This window comes from Xenopus tropicalis, chromosome 6 (assembly GCF_000004195.4).
Source record: "Xenopus tropicalis strain Nigerian chromosome 6, UCB_Xtro_10.0, whole genome shotgun sequence".
NCBI lineage: Eukaryota > Metazoa > Chordata > Amphibia > Anura > Pipidae > Xenopus > Xenopus tropicalis.
Window position 1 is genome coordinate 105377941 of NC_030682.2, and position 24569 is coordinate 105402509.

Here is a 24569-nt window from a genome sequence, read left to right on the forward strand (position 1 = left end):
AGTTAAGCAACATGTATTGCTGCAAAGGGTGAGCAGTCCACTGTTTTCCCATTATTTCTATGCATATCATACCTGACAGAATAACTCATCCATCTGCAGCAAGTACACAGCAGCCTCTAAACATCAAAGACTCATGAAGCCCCGTTGAGCTTGACACTTGTTTTTCATTTCCAGGCATTGATTTTTCTCAGTCTAGTCAACATATTTCATTGGAGTAAACTGTTAGCACTATCAGCATCAAGTATTGATTACTGCAACTCAAAGATCCCCACCTGAGAATATGTAACCTTAATTTCCAGCAGGTTACATTGGTTATCTCCAGTCGGCTGGAGATGCAATGGAAAAATCATTATAGAGTCCAAAATGATTCCAGCCACACAAGCACTTGTGTACCCGGTGACAGTAAAACAAAATAAAGCAGGTTTAGGTCCAGCAATTATTTTTGCCAGTTCAACTAGATTAGTATCTAACATAAACCTGTTCAGTCATTTATTATTGAAAATTCATATAAAGAAAGTCATATTTAGGCTGAAACCACACTGTAAGACAGAATGTGCACAGATAGTGTGTGAGCAGTACAGTGGAGTGTTGCATGTGCAATAAGTTTTGCAATAAGTGTTTGCATTGGTTAAACCCAAACACAGTTGGACTGGCCCACCAGGATACTGGGTGCACTGATCTTTCTGGTATGATTACATAGTTACATAGTTACATAGGGTTGAAAAAAGACCATTGTCCATCAAGTTCAACCCATCCGACTGCACTATTCTTTGTGTATTTTTTGGTGCCAAAAAGTTCACTTTTGCCTTAGATGCTATACTAGGTTCTAAGCCTATCATGACCTATCTATACACTTACATACTGTGCATAAACTATATATACCAACATCAATACTTATTGTAGATTCTAGTATTCCAATAGCCTTGAATATAATGCATCGCTAGGAAGGGCATTCCCCAACCTTACTGCCTTCATCGTGAAAAACCACCTACGCTGCTTCAAATGGAAGCTCCGTTCCTCTAATTAAATGGGTGGCCTCTGGTGCGCTGGTCATTTTTATGGGAAAGAAGAACATCCCCCAACTGCCTATAATCCCCTCTGATGTACTTATACAGAGTAATCATGTCCCCTCCCATAGAGAACAACCCCAATCTGGACAGTCCAACCTCATAGTTTAAATCTTCCACCCCCTTTACCAGTTTAGTTGCATGTCTCTGCACTCTCTCCAGCCATGCCCTTTTTTATACAAGACAGCACTTTATTTGCTTTAGTAGCCACAGAATGACACTGCCTGGCATTAGACAACTTGTTATCTACAAAAACTTCCAAATCCTTCTCAATTAAGGATCCTCCAACACACTACCATTTAGTGTTTGTTTATATTATTTCTACTAAAGTGCATAACTTTGCACTTTTCAACACTGAACCTCATTTTCCAGTTTGCTGCCCAGTTTTTCCAATTTTGTCAAATCAATCTGCAAAGTTTCAGCATCCTCCATGGAACTTATAGTTCTGCACAATTTAGTATCATCAGCAAAAACAGAAACAGTACTCTCTATGCCCACCTCCAGGTCATTATTAAACAAGTTAAAAAGCAAAGGACCAAGGACTGACCCTTGCGGTACTCCACTAACCACACTGGTCCAATTAGAAAATGTTTCATTTACCACCACTCTTTGTAATCTATCCTTCAGCCAGTTCTCTATCCAAGTATAAATATTTCAGGCCACTATTTCTCACTTTTATCAATTACTTTCTGTGCAGTACTGTATCAAATGCTTTTAGTCCAAGAAGTTCACATCCACTACTATTCCAATATCAAGGTTACTGCTCACCTCCTCATAAAAGGCAATTAAATTTGTCCAGCAAGATCTGTTATGCAAAAAAACATGCTGGCACAAACTTATAGTATTGCTACATTAAAACAGAAGTAGACATTTAGAATAATTAATGCTGGCTAGAAAATTAGTAGCATATCTTGCACTTTCATTTTAGTATGTGTCACCCTAGGACCTTACAAAAGGTTTTCCAAAATGACGTTTTTTATGTGAGATTTTGATTCCCATAACAGATTTGTAATTTGAAGTGATTTCTGATGATTGTTATAAAATAAAATACATTGGGGGGTTTGCACTAAGCTTCTAATAAACAAGGGCCTCTGCAAATAGAATACATCACCAGAGCTACCACCAGAGTTATCAACAACTTGTCTACACCGGCTAACATCCATACAAATATAATTATCATGAATATACCTTAACATTAAGGCAAAGTAACTGGAAACAGACATTATGGCCTAATAATCAAACACATCCTGCGACTATTCTTCCATAACACCAATGATACAGGGAAAATAATGATGTAATTTAGAAGACAGTTTCATTTGTTCTCTACAAGTGGCCAAGAAAAGCAGATGCCAGCTTTTGCCTTGAGGAAAAAAAAGCTTAATGTACTGTAACAAATAGAGGCAAATGAAATAAAGCTACACTTCTTTATAACCTGCAAATGATTTCACATTCTTTCTTTCTAGCTTGAATTGTTCACCTCTGCTTGGAATGCACACTGGAACCAGAAAAATATAGCCAAGCATTAACCTGACAGCATAAAACGTATACATCTTAATGATTAGCAAGTTATTTTATAAACATATTGATTCAGGCATAAGCAGGCTTTGCATATCAAACCACTACTCTTTGTTATGAGAAAGAAATGCATATAAAAAGGAAGTGGGGAATAATAGAGTGTATAGGGGTTTGTAGTAAATGCACACTCTATGGTGCTACTATTATATGTATTATATGTGCAAGGCCTGAATGCTCAATGTATGTATTTATAAGCTGTGTATAACTAATGTACATGCTAAATAGGGCAAAAAAGTGGTTCTATGCAGGAAGTTTCTACTTTGCAGAGTGATTTGATGTCAGAGGCTGGCCATCTCACAGACAAATGAGATTCAAGTTGGAGGCTTAGCACCTGGCAAATAAGATTCAGCATCGATCAGTACTAAGTGGAACTGTGTCTAGGGGTGTTATTGCAAAGTGGTAGAAGTATTTTTAATTTTTTTTTCAAAATGAGAAAAACTCAATCTTATTTATGATAAAACTTGAATTAAAAAAAATTATTTCGTAAAAACAGAAAAAAAACTTGAAAGCATCAGAAATTACTATTCTACTCATTTTGATACATTAAAGCTGTTTAAAATACACTTTTAGCACCCAGTGTGTGTCTGGTAAAGAGATGGACTGTTTTTCATTAAGCCTGAAAACCACTCGAGCATCTGGTAGGCATTTTGTGCGCTTGGCTTCTTTGGTGCACCAGTGAACAGTGTTTCTCCAGTTATGGTTCAATGAATTTATAACCCACTGATACTTTCAGGTTATTCCTTTCTCTGTTCTTCAACATGATGGATTGCATAAAAAATAATTTTTTAAAAAAAAATCTAGAAAAGATGTAGATCAGGATTCAGGCAAGAAATTAGTGATTATTCATATAACCAAACTGCATATATCCTGTAACCTGATAAAAATAAGAGTTGCTAGTCAGTTTGAATTCCTGTACCTTAACTGAGGTAGTCAAAACTACAAATAAAGTATTTTTCATTATTAGTATTAAATCTGAACAAAATGCAGTTATAATAATAATAATATGAATAATATATTGGTATGTGTAGGTTTTAAAATTAGTTGATTCCTACTGGCAGTGCTGTCTTCTAAGCCAGTAGGAAGTGATGACACACTACAATATTTCTGAACATACTGACAATGATTGAGGCTACTGCAGAAGAAACATTATGTGCTACATAATGTCCTACTATTTATATCAACCATGGATTTTATTTATTTTTTGGCAGCAATCTCAGCAGCCATGACCACATAATGAATAAGCCTGGATATGCTCAAATGGGGCCATTTCCACAGCTCGTTGAGCTCAACCAAGTGAATCCACCACACGTAAGCTAAAACTGTAAATGCTGAAATGAAATGGAAACAGTGAGATGAGCAGAGTGTCTTTTTCAGTACCCAGAAGTGGTTGGCTAGTCGAGCATGTGTGTGAATTCATTTGAATTTCATCTGCAGAGGGAAATGTAAGTAAAAGGTGAATTGTCTTGCTTTACTCAGTGAGAAGAATCATTGTAAATGAGAAAAAACATGGTAGAATGAGTCCAGAACACACACATACAAAATCACAATAAATCGCTACCACTTGAGTATAGCTTCATAAATGTTCATGTTATCTCATTCTTGGAATGTAGTCTTTACATTTCATTTAGCTCAATCAGGGCATAATGTCTCAGCAGGAAGCATTTATATGTACATTTCAAATTATCTCCGAAGATAGGGCAATATTATTATTTTCCCATAAGAATGATGTCAGATAAATGTTTTTATAATAAATGAAAGGTTGACGTTAATGTCAGATGTTCCATTAATTCATCAGTGTTTCATTCAAGCCTCAATCTTAAACTCAGCAAACATACATAATAGATACACAACAACAACAACTCCATTAAGTTCTGCAAATAGCTCATACAAAAGAGTAAGTGGAGAGATTTGTGGTGGATTGAATATAGAAATGGAACAAACAAAAAGCAAGACTTAAATTATGGCGTGCTGTGTTTCAAAATGGTTAATGTAATTTGATTGTAGAAGCCTTTAGAGTTTAATTTTAAATGTTCTGTTCAGTCCTCTAGGGAGAGCAAGCTTTTTGAAATGTTCCTGAGAAAATCATAGGTGCGAATGGAACATTAAATAGAAGGATTTCGGTGGCAATAATTACAAATCATACTCCCGCTACAAAAATGCAATATAAATGTATTTGATACTAATGTCCAACAACATCTGTTTTCCATTTGAACATATACAACAGTTATTTTACATTTTGTTTGCACTATGTTTAAACTAGTAAACTGAGGCCTTATAGCGGAGGTACAGCTACAGGTATTTTTTTGTGGCCTGGAGTTTTCCAGATTGTATTTGAAGCAACATAACTTAGCAAAGTTTTTTCCTCAATTTATACTAGTTTAGGAAGTTCTGCCTTATTATTACATATAAAAATTAAATTGGTAAAAACAGAAAGAATCAGATACCTTACAGTCTATGAGGCAGCATCAGAAGTCTTATTTGTTTGAGGAAAGTGTTGGTGTTCACTATCTAGTTATAAATCTATATATTCATATTTGTGCAGTATGGTGTAATAAGCCTAAAAGCACATTTTAATATCTATGTTGGTCTACTTTCAGCATTGATTATAAAGTTAATAACCTTATGAATCTGCTTACTTTCTAGCTGCCTAGTTTGCACTAATTACATTAATTACTAGTGCTGAACAAAATTTGTTACCAGTTTTTGCCATGAAAAAATGCCTATAGACTCCAATAGGCAATAAAAAGTTGATACAAAAAATGCCAATAAACTTCAGTGCGTTTTGTTAATGGTGAAATGGGACAGATTTGCTCATCACTTATAACTGATCTAAATGTAAGTGCTAGATTGTAGCTTATGAAAATTTCTGATCTCAATCAGTTTCTGATGACAGCGAGCACTACCTTCCAATAGATGGCGATCAGCTGCTCACAGCAATTGAACACATTCTGATGAAGTGACACAGCTATCAAGTTTGATAAATGTGCCAGTTCTTAAAAACATTCATGATCTGGGAAACGCTCATGACAGTGAGGAAAATGTTGATAAATTGAGATATTATGAAGCTGCTGGCAATCCTAGAGGTTTCCCCGGTTTGATATTCGACCAGCCCCTTATTAATGCTATTCTGGTCTTAAAACACCTCTTTGTTTAGATTAACAAAAGCCATTAGCCCTAAAACAAAAAACAAAACCCTGTCAAGTATACCTTGGCACAATCTGATACAGAGCAAGGCAACATTGGATGGCTATTCAGTCTCTCTTGACCAGGGCTTTTTCACATATTGATCAGGACTGTTATAAAATACTGTCAAATATCAAATCAGGTCATTCAGATTATCTGCAGCACACAGTTCTCTTCAAACCAGTAGTTACCAGAGAGATGGGCTACCTAAAAAGCTTAATTTGGTCATATCAGTCAATGAACCACTTGCTTGGTCGATATTATTGCTTTGTTATAATCTGTTTACAGTAAAAAGACTGACTTGTAGCCATAATTTTTGATTTCTTGTTGGATGTCGGTATCCACACTCTGTTTCTCCTACAGGTGGCCATGCTTGTTTGGAAAGATTGCCAAACGATATGCCTACTTGCCTAAGGTGTTCCCGATATGCCTACTTGCCTTAGATGTGACATCTAAAGTTGGCAATATGCATCGGGAGGAGATCTGCAAATTAAAATGGCGGGTGTAGGGGCTGTCAGGGCCAAAGACGCATCAATGAGCCAATTCGGTCCATGATTTGTTGAGAAAATGAAACTTGGCCAATCGACACCTGCCCAATTTTAGACCAGATATCCATCGGGGAGGCTGGTCGAGGGGGGAGATAAGCCACCGACTCAGTCTAAAGCACTCGAATTGGGTGCTTAACTGCCTATTTACTGAAATTATTGCCTAAATGTATTTTATGTACATGTCATAATCACTTCAATGATTGGAGACTTCCAGTTACTGGTAATAAAAATCCTGTAACATGTATCAATTTATTTGTTTTACTAAAAGTTTTTGAACAGATATCCGCATGAAATTAATGACTGGACTGGAGAGTCTGTCTGCTTATTGAGCTGGTAAAATGCCTTAAGGGTGTATCTCTTTAACATATAAGTATGCTGTACATGATGGTGCATCCAAACTCCCTCATTACTTTATTTTATCAACTCCAATTGTCACTGCATAACACCCAGTTCCACCTTTGAGACTATTTTGAACACTATCCAGTCATATACTGCACCTTTGCATAAAGTATATTATTGGTTTCAAAAACTCTAAAACCACACCAATAAGAATATTGATAAATCTGCCCCTAAATGTACAGTGACACTCGATTAACTGATATTTCTATTGCACTCACTATTTGTACTTTGCATCGTTTATAGTTAGTTTTATACAAAGCTGTAATATGCTCCATCTCTTTGAAGGAAAGCTATACCCCTGAACAATGTAGGTGTCTATAAAAATGTATTGCATAAACAAGCTCATATGTAAAATCCTGCTTCTGTAAAATAAACTATTTTCATTAAAATATACTTTTTAGTAGTATGTGCACTGGATAATGCTAAATAGAAAATTGCCATTTTAAGAATTAAGGGCCACCTCCTGGGATCATAGGATTCACAGTGCACACAAACAAGCCAAGGCACACATACTGCTAGGTCCCATCAGCCAATGAATAGACAAAGTACATATTTGCAACACAATAAAATATCACAAGGCAGTAAATGTTACTTAAAAGCTCTGGCAGTATTACTGAACTGCCCATACGTTTATACTTTATGTACCCATCCTCAGCTTTTGTTAAAAGTGTCACAATCTTGTTGGCATTAGTTTAAGAAGTGAGACTGGCAAAACAAACAGAGCAGTTAAAAATGGCATTACTGTGGGATGTAAAGGCTTTAAAATGTTGTTTACTACAGCAATTTCACCTACATTTTTTATGGCTGATTTGTGCACTCCCGCAAAAACTAAAATGCAGTTGCAGTTGTGTTTGAAATTAAATTCGTTTTCCAAACATTAAAATAAAATATTCCATGTGTTGTTAAAATGAGACTTGGTGAAAAATGGCTTGGAAGAGAAGGATGATTCTCCAATTACAGAGAATACTGGACCTCATAAAATGGACATGTATATTTATTTTAAATCTAAAAGGCATTCACGGGCGTTGGTGTAAATATTATGAAGCTACCAAGGGAACAACACATCTAATAGCTTTTGGCTGCAAATACAGATGGTAGCAGTAAAAGGCAACATAATAGATTTGAAAAAGTCAGCCCCTCGCACATTTATTTTTTCAAATCCCTGATATTAAAAAGCGGAGGCACTGGGATAAAAAATGAGAAACATAAAGCTTGTAATTGGCATATTAACAAAAAACCACGGCATGGAGAAATAGTGTAAATTCAATTTAAGACATCAAAAAAAAAATATTTCAGTTTTCGTTTTGTAACGTAGACTACTAACAACCGTACTTTCTGAATGTATTGATATTATTAACAGGCATGAACTGAGGCAGACAAAAAAACAGTAGAAAATGTAATTGCATAACCCCTCGGATGCTGACTAAGGGTGGGGGGATTTGCAGATGTTTTGCAGTGCATTATACAGTGCAATGCATGGCCATCTTTAACATTAAACAGTGTAGTAAATAATGCAACGGAGCAAGAACAACAGTGGCTTGGGCCGGAGAGGGGACCATCGGTGAATGGGTGGTGGGCCCTTAGGTGGCTGGTTGGTTGACCTTTGAGTTGGTTACCTAGTGGGCCAAATAACCAATTTTTTTTTATTTGATTTCCTTAAAAACAACATAAGACAGTTGAAATTGTCCTCTGTGATGCAGCTCTGTATTTCCTGTGAGACGGTAGGGACAAGGTTCAGATAAAAGCTCTGATCTTAAAGTACTGGGGCATAGACCAAGAGCTAATAAGGATAGTGATGAGCGAATCTGTTCCGTTTCGCTTCGCAGAAAAATTCGCGAATCTTTGAAAAGATCCGCGAAACGGCGAAAATGTCGTGCGACAAAAAAAATCGTCGCCCGCGGCTATTATTTTGTCGCGCGGCTATTGTTTCGTCTCCCGCGGCTATTGTTTTGTCGCGCGGCTATTATTTCGTCGCCCGCGGCTCTTGTTTCGTCGCGCGGCTCTTGTTTCGTCTCCCGCGGCTCTTGTTTCGTCGCGCGGCTCTTGTTTCGTCGCCCGCGGCTATTGTTTCGTCGCGCGGCTTTTGTTTCGTCGCCCGCGGCTCTTGTTTCGTCGCGCGGCTCTTGTTTCGTCGCCCGCGGCTATTGTTTCGTCGCGCGCGGCTCTTGTTTCGTCGCCCGCGGCTATTATTTTGTCGCGCGCTATTGTTTTGTCACCCCCGGGGCTATTATTTTTTGACGCCGGCGTCAATTTTTGGACGTGCGGCGAATTTTTCCGCGGCGAAATTTTTCATCCGTTTCGCGAAACAATCCGCCAATGGCGAAACGCGGAAATTCGCCGCGAATCCATGCCTGGCGAAACTTTTCGCCCATCACTAAATAAGGAGGGAAGCTCCAGTAATATTACTGCTATAATCCAAGGAAGCCTCACTGCAAAGACTGCACTATACTACAGATGTGACAGTTGCAGCTTAGCCATTGTCCATTTCTGTCCTTTGGCCATTAATACTGAGTAATGTGTTTGGTGATACTAGCTGGTCTGGCTGCAGACTGGCAGTCGGTACAGAGAAGTATGTGTGCGATTTTCACTTAATTTCATGCAACAATCAAGGGCAGAGAAAAAGTAGCCCTCCTTGCTCTATTCTAATGGCATTTACAAATGGTAATGTCATTTACCTCTGAACAAAATTATATTATCCAGGAAGACCCTGATAATTCTTAGTTTGCATTAAATAGATTTCAACAGCTATTTCTTGCTTATTTGTCTGAAGATTTATAAATGTTATTAATACTTTGTGCTGTATGCACACAGTTACATCTATTAAATTGCAGGGATTCATTTGCAATGGCTGTAACAACATGTAAAATAGCACTAAATTATATTACTAGGCATGATCTATGTTTCATATCAATAATTTATATATGCTTAATGTACATTTGTCAATTAGGAATGTTGTATATGGCTGGTTTTATTTCACAATCTAATTTTAGATTACCTGTCTCCATATAACTTTATGCATGGTGCAGCTCTAATATTTCATTTGCAAGGCAATAAAAAATAAAACTTAGAAATGAAATAGGCATAACTGAGAGCAAAATAATACTATACAATGCTTATTACCTTGTCAAAATAAATCACCTCTGTACAAATTAAAACAGTCGAGTAAATTATAAATTATAAAAAGAAGAAAGAGCTACAATCAAATTGAATCTGAGGCAGACTGTTAATAGAAAATATTAAACAACTTAGGAACTGTACATGAATCCAAGTCAAATAGTAGCCACATGTGTAAACACATAACAAACCTCATCAATATTAAATTAATACACAGCTTCTCAGACAGTTTGCAATTACTTTATGTTGACTTTCATAGTAGCTTATTATCTTATATTAAGGTACTAAGCCTTGCAAATGGTGTTCATTGTTTAACAGTACAGGTATGGAATCCATTATCCAGAAACCCAGAAAGTTCAGAATTAAGGAGAGGCCATCTCCCACAGACTCCATTATAAGCAAATAATTATAATTTTTAAAAATGATTTCCTTTTTCCCTGTAATAATAAACCAATACCTTGTACTTGATTCCAACTAAAATACAGTATCCCTATTGGAAGCAACGCAAGCCTGTTGGGTTTATTCAATATTTAAATGATTTTTAGCAGACTTGTTATGGAGATCCAAATTATGGGAAGATCCCTTATCTGGAAAACCCCAGGTCCCAAGCATTCTGGATAATAGGTCCTATACCAGTACAAGTATAATCAATTTGGTGCCAGTGCTGCTGCTGTGAACAACCATTTCAAACTGTCTCTGCAAGTTAATAACTGATAGTTTATGAGTGGCTATAAAATTCTACCTTTACATGGTCAGTATGTAAAGGTTGGTGTCAAATGTGTTAAAGATTGCAAAATCTGACCAGGGCTTACTTTTCTACAGCAAACACCAGGGGTCATTTACAATGCCCCGTGCAGCGTGCAAAGTGCAAAGAAAGGCTGCGACAGATGCACAAAGCAAAACCACTGTGATACAATTATTATTATTAAATAGTGATGAGCGAATCTGTCCGTTTTGCTTTGTTGAAAAATTTGCAAAGCAGCGAAAATTGCATGAACGTGGGTGTCGACATGTGCCTATTTTGACACAACAGCACCCATTTTGCAGTGTCCATGCCTATTTTGATGCACCCGCAACTTTTTTTTGACACATGATGAACAATTTGCCGATGCCAAAATGCGAAAAAAATTCGCTCATCGATATTTTTAAACATAAATTTGCTCAGTTTTACAGTGAAAGAGAACAATTGCATAAACCACATAAATGCTGATGGGGAGGATTTATTTCATAAAATCTGTGGAGGGTGGGCCTCATTTAATTAGTTTAAAAGGGCCACAAAAAAGGAAGGTAAACATAAGAAATATAATTTTAAATGGTTGTGAAGCTTTTGTAGGGGGGTTTATTGCATTGCTGATTTGAACAGCATTAAAAAATAAGGTGAAGTGTGATCAGAAAGGAAAGCAGATCACTGTGAGGTCAATGCACTCAATGCTTCCAATGGATATCAACAGGAGGTCGCACAACCAGACTCTGACCAGTGATTATTCCTATCCCCCAACAAAAAAAATGAATGGTCCATTTTTGGCAAAAAAAATTTTGGGTCAGGCTTACCTAAGGCTTTTCCACCTAATTTCAATGAAAAGCTTACTGAATTGTATTCCAGTTGTTAAGATCACCACTATGAAAATTCCCCATGTGACAATACCCTAACAAACCTTTCACCTGCACAGCAGACAGAACCAACAAATTTGACAGCAACTGCTATATGATGATGAGAATATGTGATAAGCTAGAATCACAAATCTTAAGGCAGAAAGCTGTTCATGTTTCGCCCCGCGTAAGGTCAACTCATCTTTTGTAAAGACATTTTCTAAGTTATTAATCACAGGGGGAAACTAACCAAGTAACATGGTCAGCAAGAGAGTCTGAGATATATTGAAATCATAATGTATTTTAACCTCAATGTTCACTCAGTTTCTTAGAAAATCAAGACAAAATACAGAATTGTCTTCCAATTCAACAAGAGGTCTTTGCTTTATAATATTTTCAACACATTCTGAAGCAGATTGTGATTTATGTCTATTTCATTCATCTCTAGTAAATAGACATTATTAGGATGGGCAATTGTGGAGCTTTGCTACATTTATATAACACCTCACACATCAATTAAGAGCAACAGAATGAAGAAATGCAGTGAGTGGGAAGAGAAAAAGAAAGACAGATACATACATTACATGACTAAAAAGCAGTAAAAATTGACATAATTGGAAAGCACTTCTCGTCTGGAACAGAATTACATAGCAAAGAGCTTAATAATAAGTTGAATTGGCAGCAATGCTGGGAAGTACCTATTATGGATATAACAATCTTTTCGGGTCAGGAAAATGCCAATAGATGTCCCTGTCTTTAAAGCATAGTCAAATGTCAATAGATTATAAAGTTTAACATAATGTTTTGTCATCTGCAGAGTTCAGTAATAATGAGTGACATATTAAAAAAATTACAGTTTGGAAAAGCAAATGTATTTTGTACTGAGTATTTGAACTAGGCAACGGGACAAAGGAATAATTAATATAGTGAGAGAAGGTGAGAGGTATGAGGAAAATGATATGCATTCCTTATTAATAAAAATTAAAATAATCAGCCAATTAAAGGAACATAAATGCCTGCTAGGGCAATAATGGTAACCAACAGCTAGTTGCAAGTAAAACAATGAAAGCAACATAATGATTGGTTGCCCTGGGTTAATACCTGTGTAAGAAATTACTCATCTTGGGTGCCATTATTTGTGTTATATACATATGTGTTTGTGCCCTTTACATATTTATGTGTTATACACAGTGTATGGGGGAGTTTTTTTTGTGAATGGCAGTTGGGCAGTATGTTGGCTACAGGACCCACAAAACTCATTTATGTATGCAACAAAACTAACCCAACAGTCTTTGAATAATGGGAAAGATTTGGCTTTATCAACCTCATCTGATCAGTTGGTATGTGGGGGCAGTGGCTAAAAAGGTGTATAAATGTGGACTGGCAGCACCCGAGGAGAGACTCTAGAGAGCATCTGGGAGCAGCATCTGAAGTGACCGGGGGCAGCATGTGAGGGCTGCAGACCAGAGAGAAGCCATGAACAACTGGCTAGAGAAAAGGAAACAGACCACCATGTTCTGTGTTTGTTGGTAGCTACAATAATGCATAAATGTCTTGACTCAACAGCAGTTCAGTTGCAAAGTGGTAGGCCACACAAATTCACAGAAAGGGAAACTGAGTGCTGTAGGATGCAGAATGTAATACTGAATGTCTTTAGTTAGAAAATGAGCAGCAGCACACAAGCAAATCATCACCATGGGCAATGCCAGCTGGAGTGGATCTGCAGCAATGGAAACAGATCAGGGGTCCTTTACAAATCCCAGGTGACACATGGGTGCAAGAGTGTGTTCACTTACAGAGCACTTGCTCTCCTGGGGTTCCTAAATACCTGCTGATCTGTTTCCATTGCTGCAGAGCCGGTCCAGTCGATAGTTGGCAATTGGCATTTCACATGGTGATGCTTTGCTTGTGTGCTGCTGTTTGGGTTGGGGCCCTTTTTGCATGGTGCTTTGTAAATAAGTCCTCATTTGGACAGGTGAATCACAAATCCCCATCTGGCAACCTGATGAACATGCACAGGGGGCACAAAGTACTACAGGTCCGAAAATACAAAAAATCATATTTTTTTTTAAAGATTACAACTTTTGCGTATTTTCTGCGACTTTTTCGTATATTAGTGCAACTTTTTGCACGAAAGTTTCTGATTCATTCAAGCTTCGGTATCGTGACTATCCTATGGGAGGCTTCCAAAATCCTGCACAGAAGGATCAAAGTCAGAAAGGTTTTCCTGCCGTTTACGATCGTTCTGATATGAAAATTTTGTGACTTTCGGATCGCCAATACAATATTATCGGGACTAATACGATTTTTTCATAAGCATTTTTGTGATATTTGTGATCATCAGAAATGATCATATCTAATCCGAATTTTACCCGATTCGAACTCGTACTTTGATGAATCAGCCCCATAGGGTTAGATGAATGCCAGTAGTACATAACCAGAAAGAATAATGCTAAGTGTAATGTTTAGTAGAGGAGGAATAATGTTCTGGGCTATTTTTCATGGCTTTGCTTAGTGCCACTGGCTCCCGGGAAAGCAATCCATAAACCTAAAAAGTGCAATGAGATTCTATTACAAATATTTTGGGTCAAAGGGTGTATGTGAAAACATGCCTTCTGATACCAAAGACCCCCCCCACACACACACAAATGAAATCTTTCAAATGCTTTAAAACATTAAGGCAGAAAAAGCTTAAACTAATATGATTTGAACCAGAAATGATAGCTCTGCAATTCTGTGCCTCTATAAAAAGGGATTCTTCAGAACTGGCATTTCATTTGTCAAGAATAGAGGCAGAAGTTTTCTAATGGAAACGTAATTGTAGTGCCATTTTAAACAGTTGTCATTTTGCAGCACTGCTAATGATGCACGGGTCATGGAAAAAGAATTTTTTTGTCATTCGCTTGGTCAAACATGCCAGTTATAATAAAGCAGAAGGTCAGTCTATAAAATTAAACACTACAGGGGGAATTCATCAAACTTTTTTTTCACAGTTTGCTGCCTGTAGAATTCATTCATGGTAATTTTACACTCAGAAGATATTTAATTACCTATGAAAAAGAGAACAATGAGATGGGTAGAGGAACAACGAAGGAAGAAATACAGTCTTCTGATTTATGGAAATGCCATTTCCTATTTAACGCATGAAATATTGCTGGACAATGTTTATTAGGACAATAACTTGTTAGTAAATCTTTCTACCTGATTAGATTTTATAGCATCATAAGGCAATGGAGAGAAAGTATCCCATTGGTGGGTTTCCTGCACCCTCACCTCTATGTTATTACATACACAATGTATAAATGCTATTGCAGGAGAGGGATGTATTTTTTTTAATATCTTTTTATCAGAATATCTTTGTGTTTAAGATATAACATGTTAGAGATATGGTTCGAGATTCAGCCAAATCCTAGCACTCTTTGTAGGTTTCAGTCGAATCCAGGGAAACATATTTATAAAAATTAAAATTTGTTTGAGGTTTTAGAGGTTTTTCTCTACTTCAAATAAAATAACAATTTCCAAAAACTTGAATGTTTGTTTATTTATTATCCGAATATAAAAAACTCAATTTAATAAAAAAAAACTTCAATACCTTGAATTTGTGAGTCTACAAGTTTAAAAATAAAAACTCAACAATGTTATTCCAGTTTTTTTTAGCTTAATTAATACTTGACTTAGGGGCACATTCATCAAAGTACGACTGGTCCGAATACAAAAAATCTGTACTTTTTCGAGACGTATTGTCGCGCCGAGTACGAAAGTTTCGGATTCATTCAAGCTTCGGTATCGTGACTTTCCTTGGGCCAGGTTGGAGCTGCAGAGTGCCATTGAGCCCTATGGGAGACTTTCCTTGGGCCAGGTTGGAGCTGCAGAGTGCCATTGAGCCCTATGGGAGACTTTCCTTGGGCCAGGTTGGAGCTGCAGAGTGCCATTGAGCCCTATGGGAGACTTTCCTTGGGCCGGGTTGGAGCTGCAGAGTGCCATTGAGCCCTATGGGAGACTTTCCTTGGGCCAGGTTGGAGCTGCAGAGTGCCATTGAGCCCTATGGGAGACTTTCTTGGGCCAGGTTGGAGCTGCAGAGTGCCATTGATTCCTATGGGAGACTTTCCTTGGGCCGGGTTGGAGCTGCAGAGTGCCATTGAGCCCTATGGGAGACTTTCCTTGGGCCAGGTTGGAGCTGCAGAGTGCCATTGAGCCCTATGGGAGACTTTCCTTGGGCCAGGTTGGAGCTGCAGAGTGCCATTGAGCCCTATGGGAGACTTTCCTTGGGCCGGGTTGGAGCTGCAGAGTGCCATTGAGCCCTATGGGAGACTTTCCTTGGGCCAGGTTGGAGCTGCAGAGTGCCATTGAGCCCTATGGGAGACTTTCCTTGGGCCGGGTTGGAGCTGCAGAGTGCCATTGAGCCCTATGGGAGACTTTCCTTGGGCCAGGTTGGAGCTGCAGAGTGCCATTGAGCCCTATGGGAGACTTTCCTTGGGCCAGGTTGGAGCTGCAGAGTGCCATTGAGCCCTATGGGAGACTTTCCTTGGGCCAGGTTGGAGCTGCAGAGTGCCATTGAGCCCTATGGGAGACTTTCCTTGGGCCGGGTTGGAGCTGCAGAGTGCCATTGAGCCCTATGGGAGACTTTCCTTGGGCCAGGTTGGAGCTTCAGAGTGCCATTGAGCCCTATGGGAGACTTTCCTTGGGCCGGGTTGGAGCTGCAGAGTGCCATTGAGCCCTATGGGAGACTTTCCTTGGGCCAGGTTGGAGCTGCAGAGTGCCATTGAGCCCTATGGGAGACTTTCCTTGGGCCAGGTTAGAGCTGCAGAGTGCCATTGATTCCTATGGGAGACTTCCAAAATCATGCACAGAAGGATCAAAGTCAGAAAGGTTTTCCTGCATTTTACGATCGTTCTGATACGAAAAAATCATACTTTTCGGCTATTATACGATCAGATTTTTTTGGATTTTCAAATACGAATTTTTCGAACTTTAAAAAGCACAATACAAAAAAATCGTATTTGATATGATTTTTTTGTATTGTGCTTTTTAAACGTACAAAAATCTGCCCCTTAAACTTATAATTTGAGTTTGTCAGTTTTAGTGCAAATAAAAGTGAATCATGGTAAAAATTAAAATAGGAATGTTGATAATTCTGCCATTAAATGTCCTGCCAAGCCAGATCTGAATTCTTAAAGCCATAACTTGGAATTCTTTTGTGAAGGATTTTGCTAAATTCAAAAACTGATGGATTTGATCATCCCTTAATAAACTTATTATTATGCTGTATAAAAAATGGAAACAAAATTCACCACACATCGCCAGGCTTCTTTGTGTAAAAAATGGTGTCATTTTTTTATGCATTTTTTCTTTTGCCAGAACTTATGTAGAATAATGGTATAACATCTGGCATTCTTATAGTGAAATTTGCCATTTATTTTACACAGCTTTTTACAGTGTTTTTTTGGCGTATTTCATTTTACACATAATAAATAGGCCCCTAAATGTGGTAACTGGAAGTATGTCCATTGTCAGGCCACATGGGCCAGTGCATAGCAGGAATAGAATGTAGGGTTTCTTTCATTTTATTAAGGGTGGTATCATCCATCATTCAGGTATTTCGACTGACTCTCCACTTCTACATAGTGAAACTGTTGAGGCCTGGAGCAGGATAGTTCTGATTCCATTAATATGCATATTCAAATTACTATTAACACTCCACCTTCTTCTACAAACTCCTCCAAGTTAAATACAGTGGACTGGCAGCCCTAAAGCAAGGTACTCACCTTACCACTTGACTACTGAGTAGGAGCTTCACTATGTGATTTAAATATTGAGTTTTCTGTGTTTTATTTTACTCATTGACATGCATATGCAAAGCCTTAAGTCTTGAAGCATTAGTCTATGCTAAGGCAATAGGCAGCTACAAGTTAAATTGACACCCATTTAACATAAAATTGAAAAACAGCACTGAAGTCACGATTAACCAATTTTGCAGCACCCGGCTTCCCTTGCCCAAGCCAGTTCTGCTTGGGTAAGAAAGGCTGGCTGCAGCAACTTTCAAGTTAAATCATTATTATGATTAATCCAATATTTTATTAGAAATTTCCTGACAAATTCTTCAAAAATGTATATATATATATAGTGAATAAAGGACCCCCTAATTACCTCGTGCTTTTATATGGCCATGGAACTCCTTGATTACTTATAATATCCTCATATTTTACAATAGGGGGAACCTATTATAATACACATGTTTCACTCAGTGACAGAAATTACATCACTAATTGCCAATTATAACTGATGACATCACTATGCACAGTTTATAAGAATATAATTTACAGGATATCCATGGCTCTTGTGTATTATAAGGATATATCCATAAAAGATAATCGGTCAGTTTCGAGCTTCCAATCAATCGTGGAATGAGATGAGTGCATTTATTGATGAAAGCCCAACTGGATATTTCAGCTATTCTATCTTCAGGAGTAAAAACCTGAACCCTGCCCAGCTCCTGTCCAGTCATCTTGCTATTCAGACCTTCAAAAATGTTAGGTTCATAATGCAATAAATTACCTTCACTTGTAGAGACTCCATTTTTTTCTACCCAAGTAAGGTATCATATCAACATAAGTTCAACAGGTACTTATGGTTACAGAGCTAATCACCATTAGCCTAACGGGTTTTGCAATATATTGTAGCACATATATAAATCTCATATTCTGCTGTGGCTATTTTAAGTAACAAATGATCTGCCGTAATATAAAATAGTGAAGTTTGTTCCAGTTCTCACCATGAAGGGATTATGGGTTATGTTAAGCCTTTTCTGTCACCAGAGTATTATGTTACTAATTCCCCAGGCATAAAAATGTTAACATTTTTTTTTAAAACAACATCAGTCACTTTAACCCTGTATCCTCTGAGTTTTCCTGCAGAGTAGAGACTTCCTGCTTTGTAGTCACAACAAGTATACTTAGAGGATAAACAGTAAACAATGTCTGTAACCCAGTAAAATAACACATTCTTAAAAACCTATAATCTTGCTTGTTAAGAAAGAAAGAAAGAAAGAAAGAAAGAAATAAGGGGACCTGTTATCCAGAATGCTCAGGATATAGGTTTTCCAGATAAGGAATCTTTCTAAGTCTACTAAAATATAATTTAAACTTTAATTAAACCCGATAGGATTGTTTTGCCTCCAATAAGGATTAATGAAAACTTAGTACCGAGTACAGGGTAATGGTTCCCGGATAACGGATCCTATACCTGTATAATATTTTTTTCATGCATTTAGAATGTCAAATGTATATGGTAGCAACTGGGTAGGGAAAAATAATGAAAACCTAAGACCACACGCTTGCGTATTTAGTTTCTCCAAATATATAGCTAGCAGTTCAGCACCCACAACTGCTTCCTGCTTTAGAACTGAACTAACAGAGCACGAGCACTAACAGAGACATCTTGGCTGTTTTATCTTGCATTGCTTTTCTCCCTCTGAGAAGCGTGAGAGTCTTTATGCCTAGTGTCTACAGGGCAAGGAGTTATTGATTTTTGAAGTTGAGAAATGATTGCAAGAACGATATTTTTCTCTTTCCTGTTTGGCGTTTTTCCATGTTTTGGTGATATACATGCTGGCAGAGTGTCTGAACAATGTAATGAAAAATGCCACAGAGAAGCTGAATTTGTGGTACAGGAGCAATGACAAAAGACTAAGCTCAAGGTCATGTCTGTAGTTATGCAGACTTTCAAGTAATGTATTACTTTAGACAAGAGTGTACTGAGCTGGATGGATCTAATATACAGCTCTTTTGATTATAGAAATTACCCTTGACTTGGTGTCTCTGTTTGGGAGATACATGGTAATTAAGATCTACAGTGGTTAAAAAGGAATAAAAAAGAACTAATGGACAGTAAAGGATTTAAAGTACAACATGTTAAATAATAATTAACAAACAATATTCTCTCAGGCATGTACCACCACTGAAAAATTAATATACAGTATATAGGAAATGGTCTTTTTTAAGGTTTAAAGATAAAGAAGAAACTGTGGTAATTGTGGTTAGATGGCTTTAAGTGGATTTAATGTTTTTATCTAAATTTAACGGGAAATATATATTCAACTGCAGGTTATGCACGTTGCCTAAATGTGCTCTAAAACAGACAGTAATGTGTGATGATATAGGCTATATGGTCTGCACTGAACAGTCCTTCATTTGCATTCATAAATGGAAATGTTTGCCTAGCTTAGGTATACATGAACATTCTCCAGCTAAAAATGCACACCACAAATTGTGTCAGTAACGGAACTGAAGGGGACAGCAGGTACAGGCAGCTGCTATATGGTTTCACATTGTTTTGGTTTTTTTTTTGGTCCTCTGATTTAAAGTTCCAGCCTGCCATTCTGCAATGCCTCATACCCTCTCTTAAATAAATTATATATATATTAGATAGGGAATGTTAATTAACATATTAATTATAATTAGCATATATAATTACATGTACTACTATATAAATGTACAGTAGTATCCGTGTCTGTAGTAAAAATGTCTTTGTTTAGTTGCACAGGTCTATTTAATATCTATGTCTCCAAAATATTTGTAATTGACACATGCCCTATGTTCACTTTCTCTTTATGCCCTTACTTTACACTGGTCAGTGAACAGCCAGTGTCTTAAATGCTATTACATCATGAAGTTAGTGTGTTATACCACTGTGTAATGAAATGCTGGGGGTCACTGTGTCATAAAATGCTGGGGTCACTTTGTAATGAAATAACAGGGCCATTGCTGCAGCGACTACTATATCATTAAATACACTCTTTTATAAACTCTTGGGCCCCTGCATCATGAAATGCTAGGGCTACTGTGATTTTCAGAGGTTTTCTACAATGTTACTGAAAGTCACAGTGCTCACCTATGCTTGGGTTTGCTGGGAGCCATTAAATGCTGGGGAACGCCACTGTGTCTTTTGTTGTGGGGAATACCTGATTGAAATTAATTTTCAGAGGTAACATGAACAAAACGTCACTTTGTGAGTTATGTGTGTATTCATATGTGAATGGATTTCAACGGGGGCACAGCTAAAATGCCTAGCACACCATATAATGCCCATCCACTTTTTGTGAAGTCAGTTCAACCCACTGATAGTATACTTTGCTTTTTCAACAAGTCTTAAAATGAATTTCTGTATGACTTTGGCTTGTTACCCAGCTAGTCATTTTTTATGACCAAAACACATGAGGAAACTGAAGCAGGGAAAACACCTATTACTGGATATTAAAAAAGAAATGAAAACACAAATATGTAACCCGGAATCAAATTATGAGAAATGTCAATAAGCAATTTCAGATGTTATGTGGAAGAAGGTATCATTAGAGACTTATTTTTCCTTTAAACTATTGGAATTGTTTTGCACCTCATTAAGTATCTGAATTTCCTTTTTCAAGTCAAAGAGGTTTGCCAGTCCCCATAGATTCATGATTAAAGCTTACAATTATCACTCTCATTAAACAGGTGCAGAGACTCTTCCCTTAAATGACTCCCGTTGTTAACTGAAAGGAGTACATTTGAAAATGACAGAGTTTTACTCGTACCATGCCTAATTGGTTCGTCATTAGTTTATCAGCATCCACTAACCCCATTAGCCAGTGATTTGTATGTCATTTAAAGACTCCAAACCACCAATTAGAGCATTCAGAGTACTATGTCGCAATGTAATGAAGTGATGCTTTTGATAAATACAAAATGTTCTACGTTCGCTTTTGCTTAGTTTGAAATTGTAGAATATATTGTGAAAACGAAATAAAAGAGATACCCTTAATTATGAGTGTAAATTTGTTGCTTTTTCCATTACAAAATGCCAACCAAGAAGGGGGGACATAGAAGTCTGGATGTCCAATGAAGGTGCCCTATGGACCTTATTAATTAGAAGTGCAAAATTAGCAGTATCATAATTAAAAATTGCAGCAACCAGCATTTATCATTTGTCCTCTGTTTTTGATTTACTAGAACTTGTACAAATGTATTCTGTTTAGAAGAAGCCAAAAGCAAAACTTGCAGTTCTTTAACCAAATTTCCTTTACCCAATAAATTTCCAATACCCAATATGTGGGAGAACACACTGACACAGTCTTAACCAATTTCAGAAAAGGAAGCAAAGTTTCTAGATATTCGTGAATAAACAAGAGGCATAAACCTAAGGAATACATGGCCAAATCTGCAGTCCAATAAGCAAGTTTCTGGAAATGCAAGTCTATAAGTTGAACAATGTAAAATGTAGGACTATTCCATAATACAGAAATGTTTCGCTTTACATTCCAAAGAGAGAGAGAGAGAGGGAAAGAATATTTTAAATATTCACAAAGAAAGCAATTCTCAGACAGTAGTACCCAGTTATTAACATTGCAAGAAAGCCAAAAAAAGATTATCTAGATTCCAGAATGGGGATAATTACATCCACAATTGCTAGCTTTAATTAACCATAAAAAAGAGCTCTGTTATATTATTGTTATTAGCAGCAACACAGTTTTCATGCAACTTCTGTTCAATTAATAGCCCAATAGTAAGCTATTTTTACAGATTGCTGTTGGCACAGTTCGAGGAGCCCATGTGCTGAATGTGAGGTTGGCAAACAACCATTCTCTGTGAAATAAATAACATCCTTGCTTGCTCACTCCAACTATGTCCAACTATGTAAAAAGACTGCTCACTCTACCATTTGAATATATTACTGGATTCATGACCAAACAAAAACAAAACCTAAAATACCTAACAAGTCATTAGTAGCACATATAGGTATGCAGGTATAGGATCCATTATTTGGAAACCCATTATCCTGAAAGCTCCAAATTATGGCAAGGCCATCTCCCATAGAGTCCATTACAAGCAAATAATTCTAAATCTGACTTGATGGTAACTAAGTTGCATGAATCCATATTGGTGGCAAAACAATCCTGTTGGGTTTGATTAACGTATAAATGATAAATGGCATATGTATAATGACTGATAAGGCTATTTTACTATTCACAGTAGACTTTCTGCAAGCAACCATACACCTTACAATTCTGATATTATTTGAAAGTTTGGTCCATGGAACAAAAGGTTGGATATTGTCAGTTTGGCCATCCACATGGATAAGCAAATGCACTAATTAGTGATGAACGAATATGTCCCAATTTTGCTTAAAAATTTGCAAAACTGCAGAAAAATTTGTGAAATGGTGAAAAATTTGTGAAACATGGCTACTGTACAATTTTTTTGGCTCAACCAAAACTTTTTTTGACACACCTGTGACTATTTTGATGCAATCGCGACTTTCTCACTCAATTTTGCTCATCGCTAACACTGATTCTTTAGCAGATGTGAAAGAAGTGGCAGGGAGCTGTGGATCTTCCTACTTTTGGATCTGTTGATGACAGTAATACTACAAGAAGACTGCCTAGACCAAACACTCCAAAGCAGCAGAGTCTGAGGAAACTGCTACTATGATGTTGTGTCTGTGCATGTATGGCTCTTAGAAGATGGAACCTGACAAAAGACCTTTGTTTAAATCAAGTGAGTCATCCATTTTCAGGACCCAATCACTGTTTTAGCTACATCAGATAGGTTACCTGGTTACATTTTTGGGCAGTAGTCTACTACTTGCAAAGCCTAAAATCCCTGATAACAGATGACGTTAGCTTACAGTGAAACAAAGTTACATGCATTGTCAAACAAGATCTAGAACATATTAAAATATAGGCTGTCCATCTTTAAAGAAACAGATATTGTCCTCCTTATTGCCATGAGGAAAGGCAAAAATATGTGTGGTAGATCAGTTATCTGTGTAAATTTGTTTCAAAAAGTGTGTGATTTTGCAAATACAGGTGTGGTATCTGTTATTTCTCAAGACTTGGGGTTTTCTGGATAAGGGATCTTTCTGTAGTGTGTATCTCGATAGCTTAAGTCTGCTAATGTAATCATTAATTAAACCCAATCAGATTGTTTTGCTTCCAATAAAGATTAATTATATCTTAGTTGGGATCAGCAAATCAGTAGGACTAACTACTAAACCAACATGACATGAGCTCAATGACATCTATAGAGCAATTCAACAGTATTGGAAGAGCAAGAAAGTAATGATGGAGAAAAAAGAAATCCATGCTAGAGACAAGACAAGGCAGAATCTAAATCAAGTAAAGCTTGAGAAGCCTATGTAGAAATGTAATTGTATCTCTTAAATTGCAAGTGTGAAACCATTTTTAGTAGTCCTTTTCTTTTACTGTCAGTATAACTCTGACTTAAGTGTAGGAATGAGCAGGTGAGGAAATAACTATACAAATGTTGACAGTGATTGGCTGTACATCAGTTTGCTTTACTATCTTTAACTCACCAGCACATTTTGTCCGAGTCCTTAGCGCAGGGCCGGGAGATCCTCTTCCTCCTTCTCCTGGTCTGGTCAACAAGACACTAATTTCATATTCTGTGTCTGGATCAAGATGACCTATCTTATAGATATTCGAGTCCACTACCTGTATGTCATACCAGCTTCCACTAACTGTGTGATATTCCACTTCTTTCAAAATGATCGGACCATCCCCATTGATAGAGTTGGTATTCAATTGTATCCACATATACGTAGCGCCAACTGATGAGAGTTGAGGAGGAGCTATTGGAACAGGTGGTTCTAAAAGTAATGCAAAATATATTATTTACATTATTGCTATTGCATTATTACATTATTGATTTATTTATAGCAGCTGAGTAAACACATTGATAACTTACAGTACATTCAATAAGATCTAATAATACAGGTGACACCCCAAAGTTTTGTTTGACACACTGTAAGTGTGCTTAACTTAAACATGTTGGCACTTCCCAATATGTTAGAGTTAGCCACACATACAGTGTATCAAGACCCTAACCCGCTGACTTGTTATCCACACCCGACCCTAACCTGCCTTGAGTCTCTGTTTTTTTAGACCCACACCTATCCCACTCCCTTCTGATGTCACAAAAGGGGAGGGACATGTGGGCACGAATCTGTATAGTTGCAGGCAGGGTGGGTGCATGAAAAATTCATCCCGAACCCGCCTGTGACCTGTGGAAGCTGTGTGTTTTAGCTTTGTAATGCATTTAAA

General features: G+C 37.3%; 1 protein-coding gene across 1 annotated transcript in view; it reads right to left on the minus strand.

Annotated features, from left to right (window-relative positions):
- ptprm (protein tyrosine phosphatase, receptor type M) overlaps positions 1-24569 on the minus strand; it is a 431502-nt gene that overhangs the window by 237478 nt on the left and 169455 nt on the right. The window contains exon 7 of the mRNA XM_031903767.1: positions 23822-24115. Within this exon, the coding sequence (XP_031759627.1) occupies positions 23822-24115 (294 nt within the window). The remainder of the gene's footprint in view (positions 1-23821; positions 24116-24569) is intronic.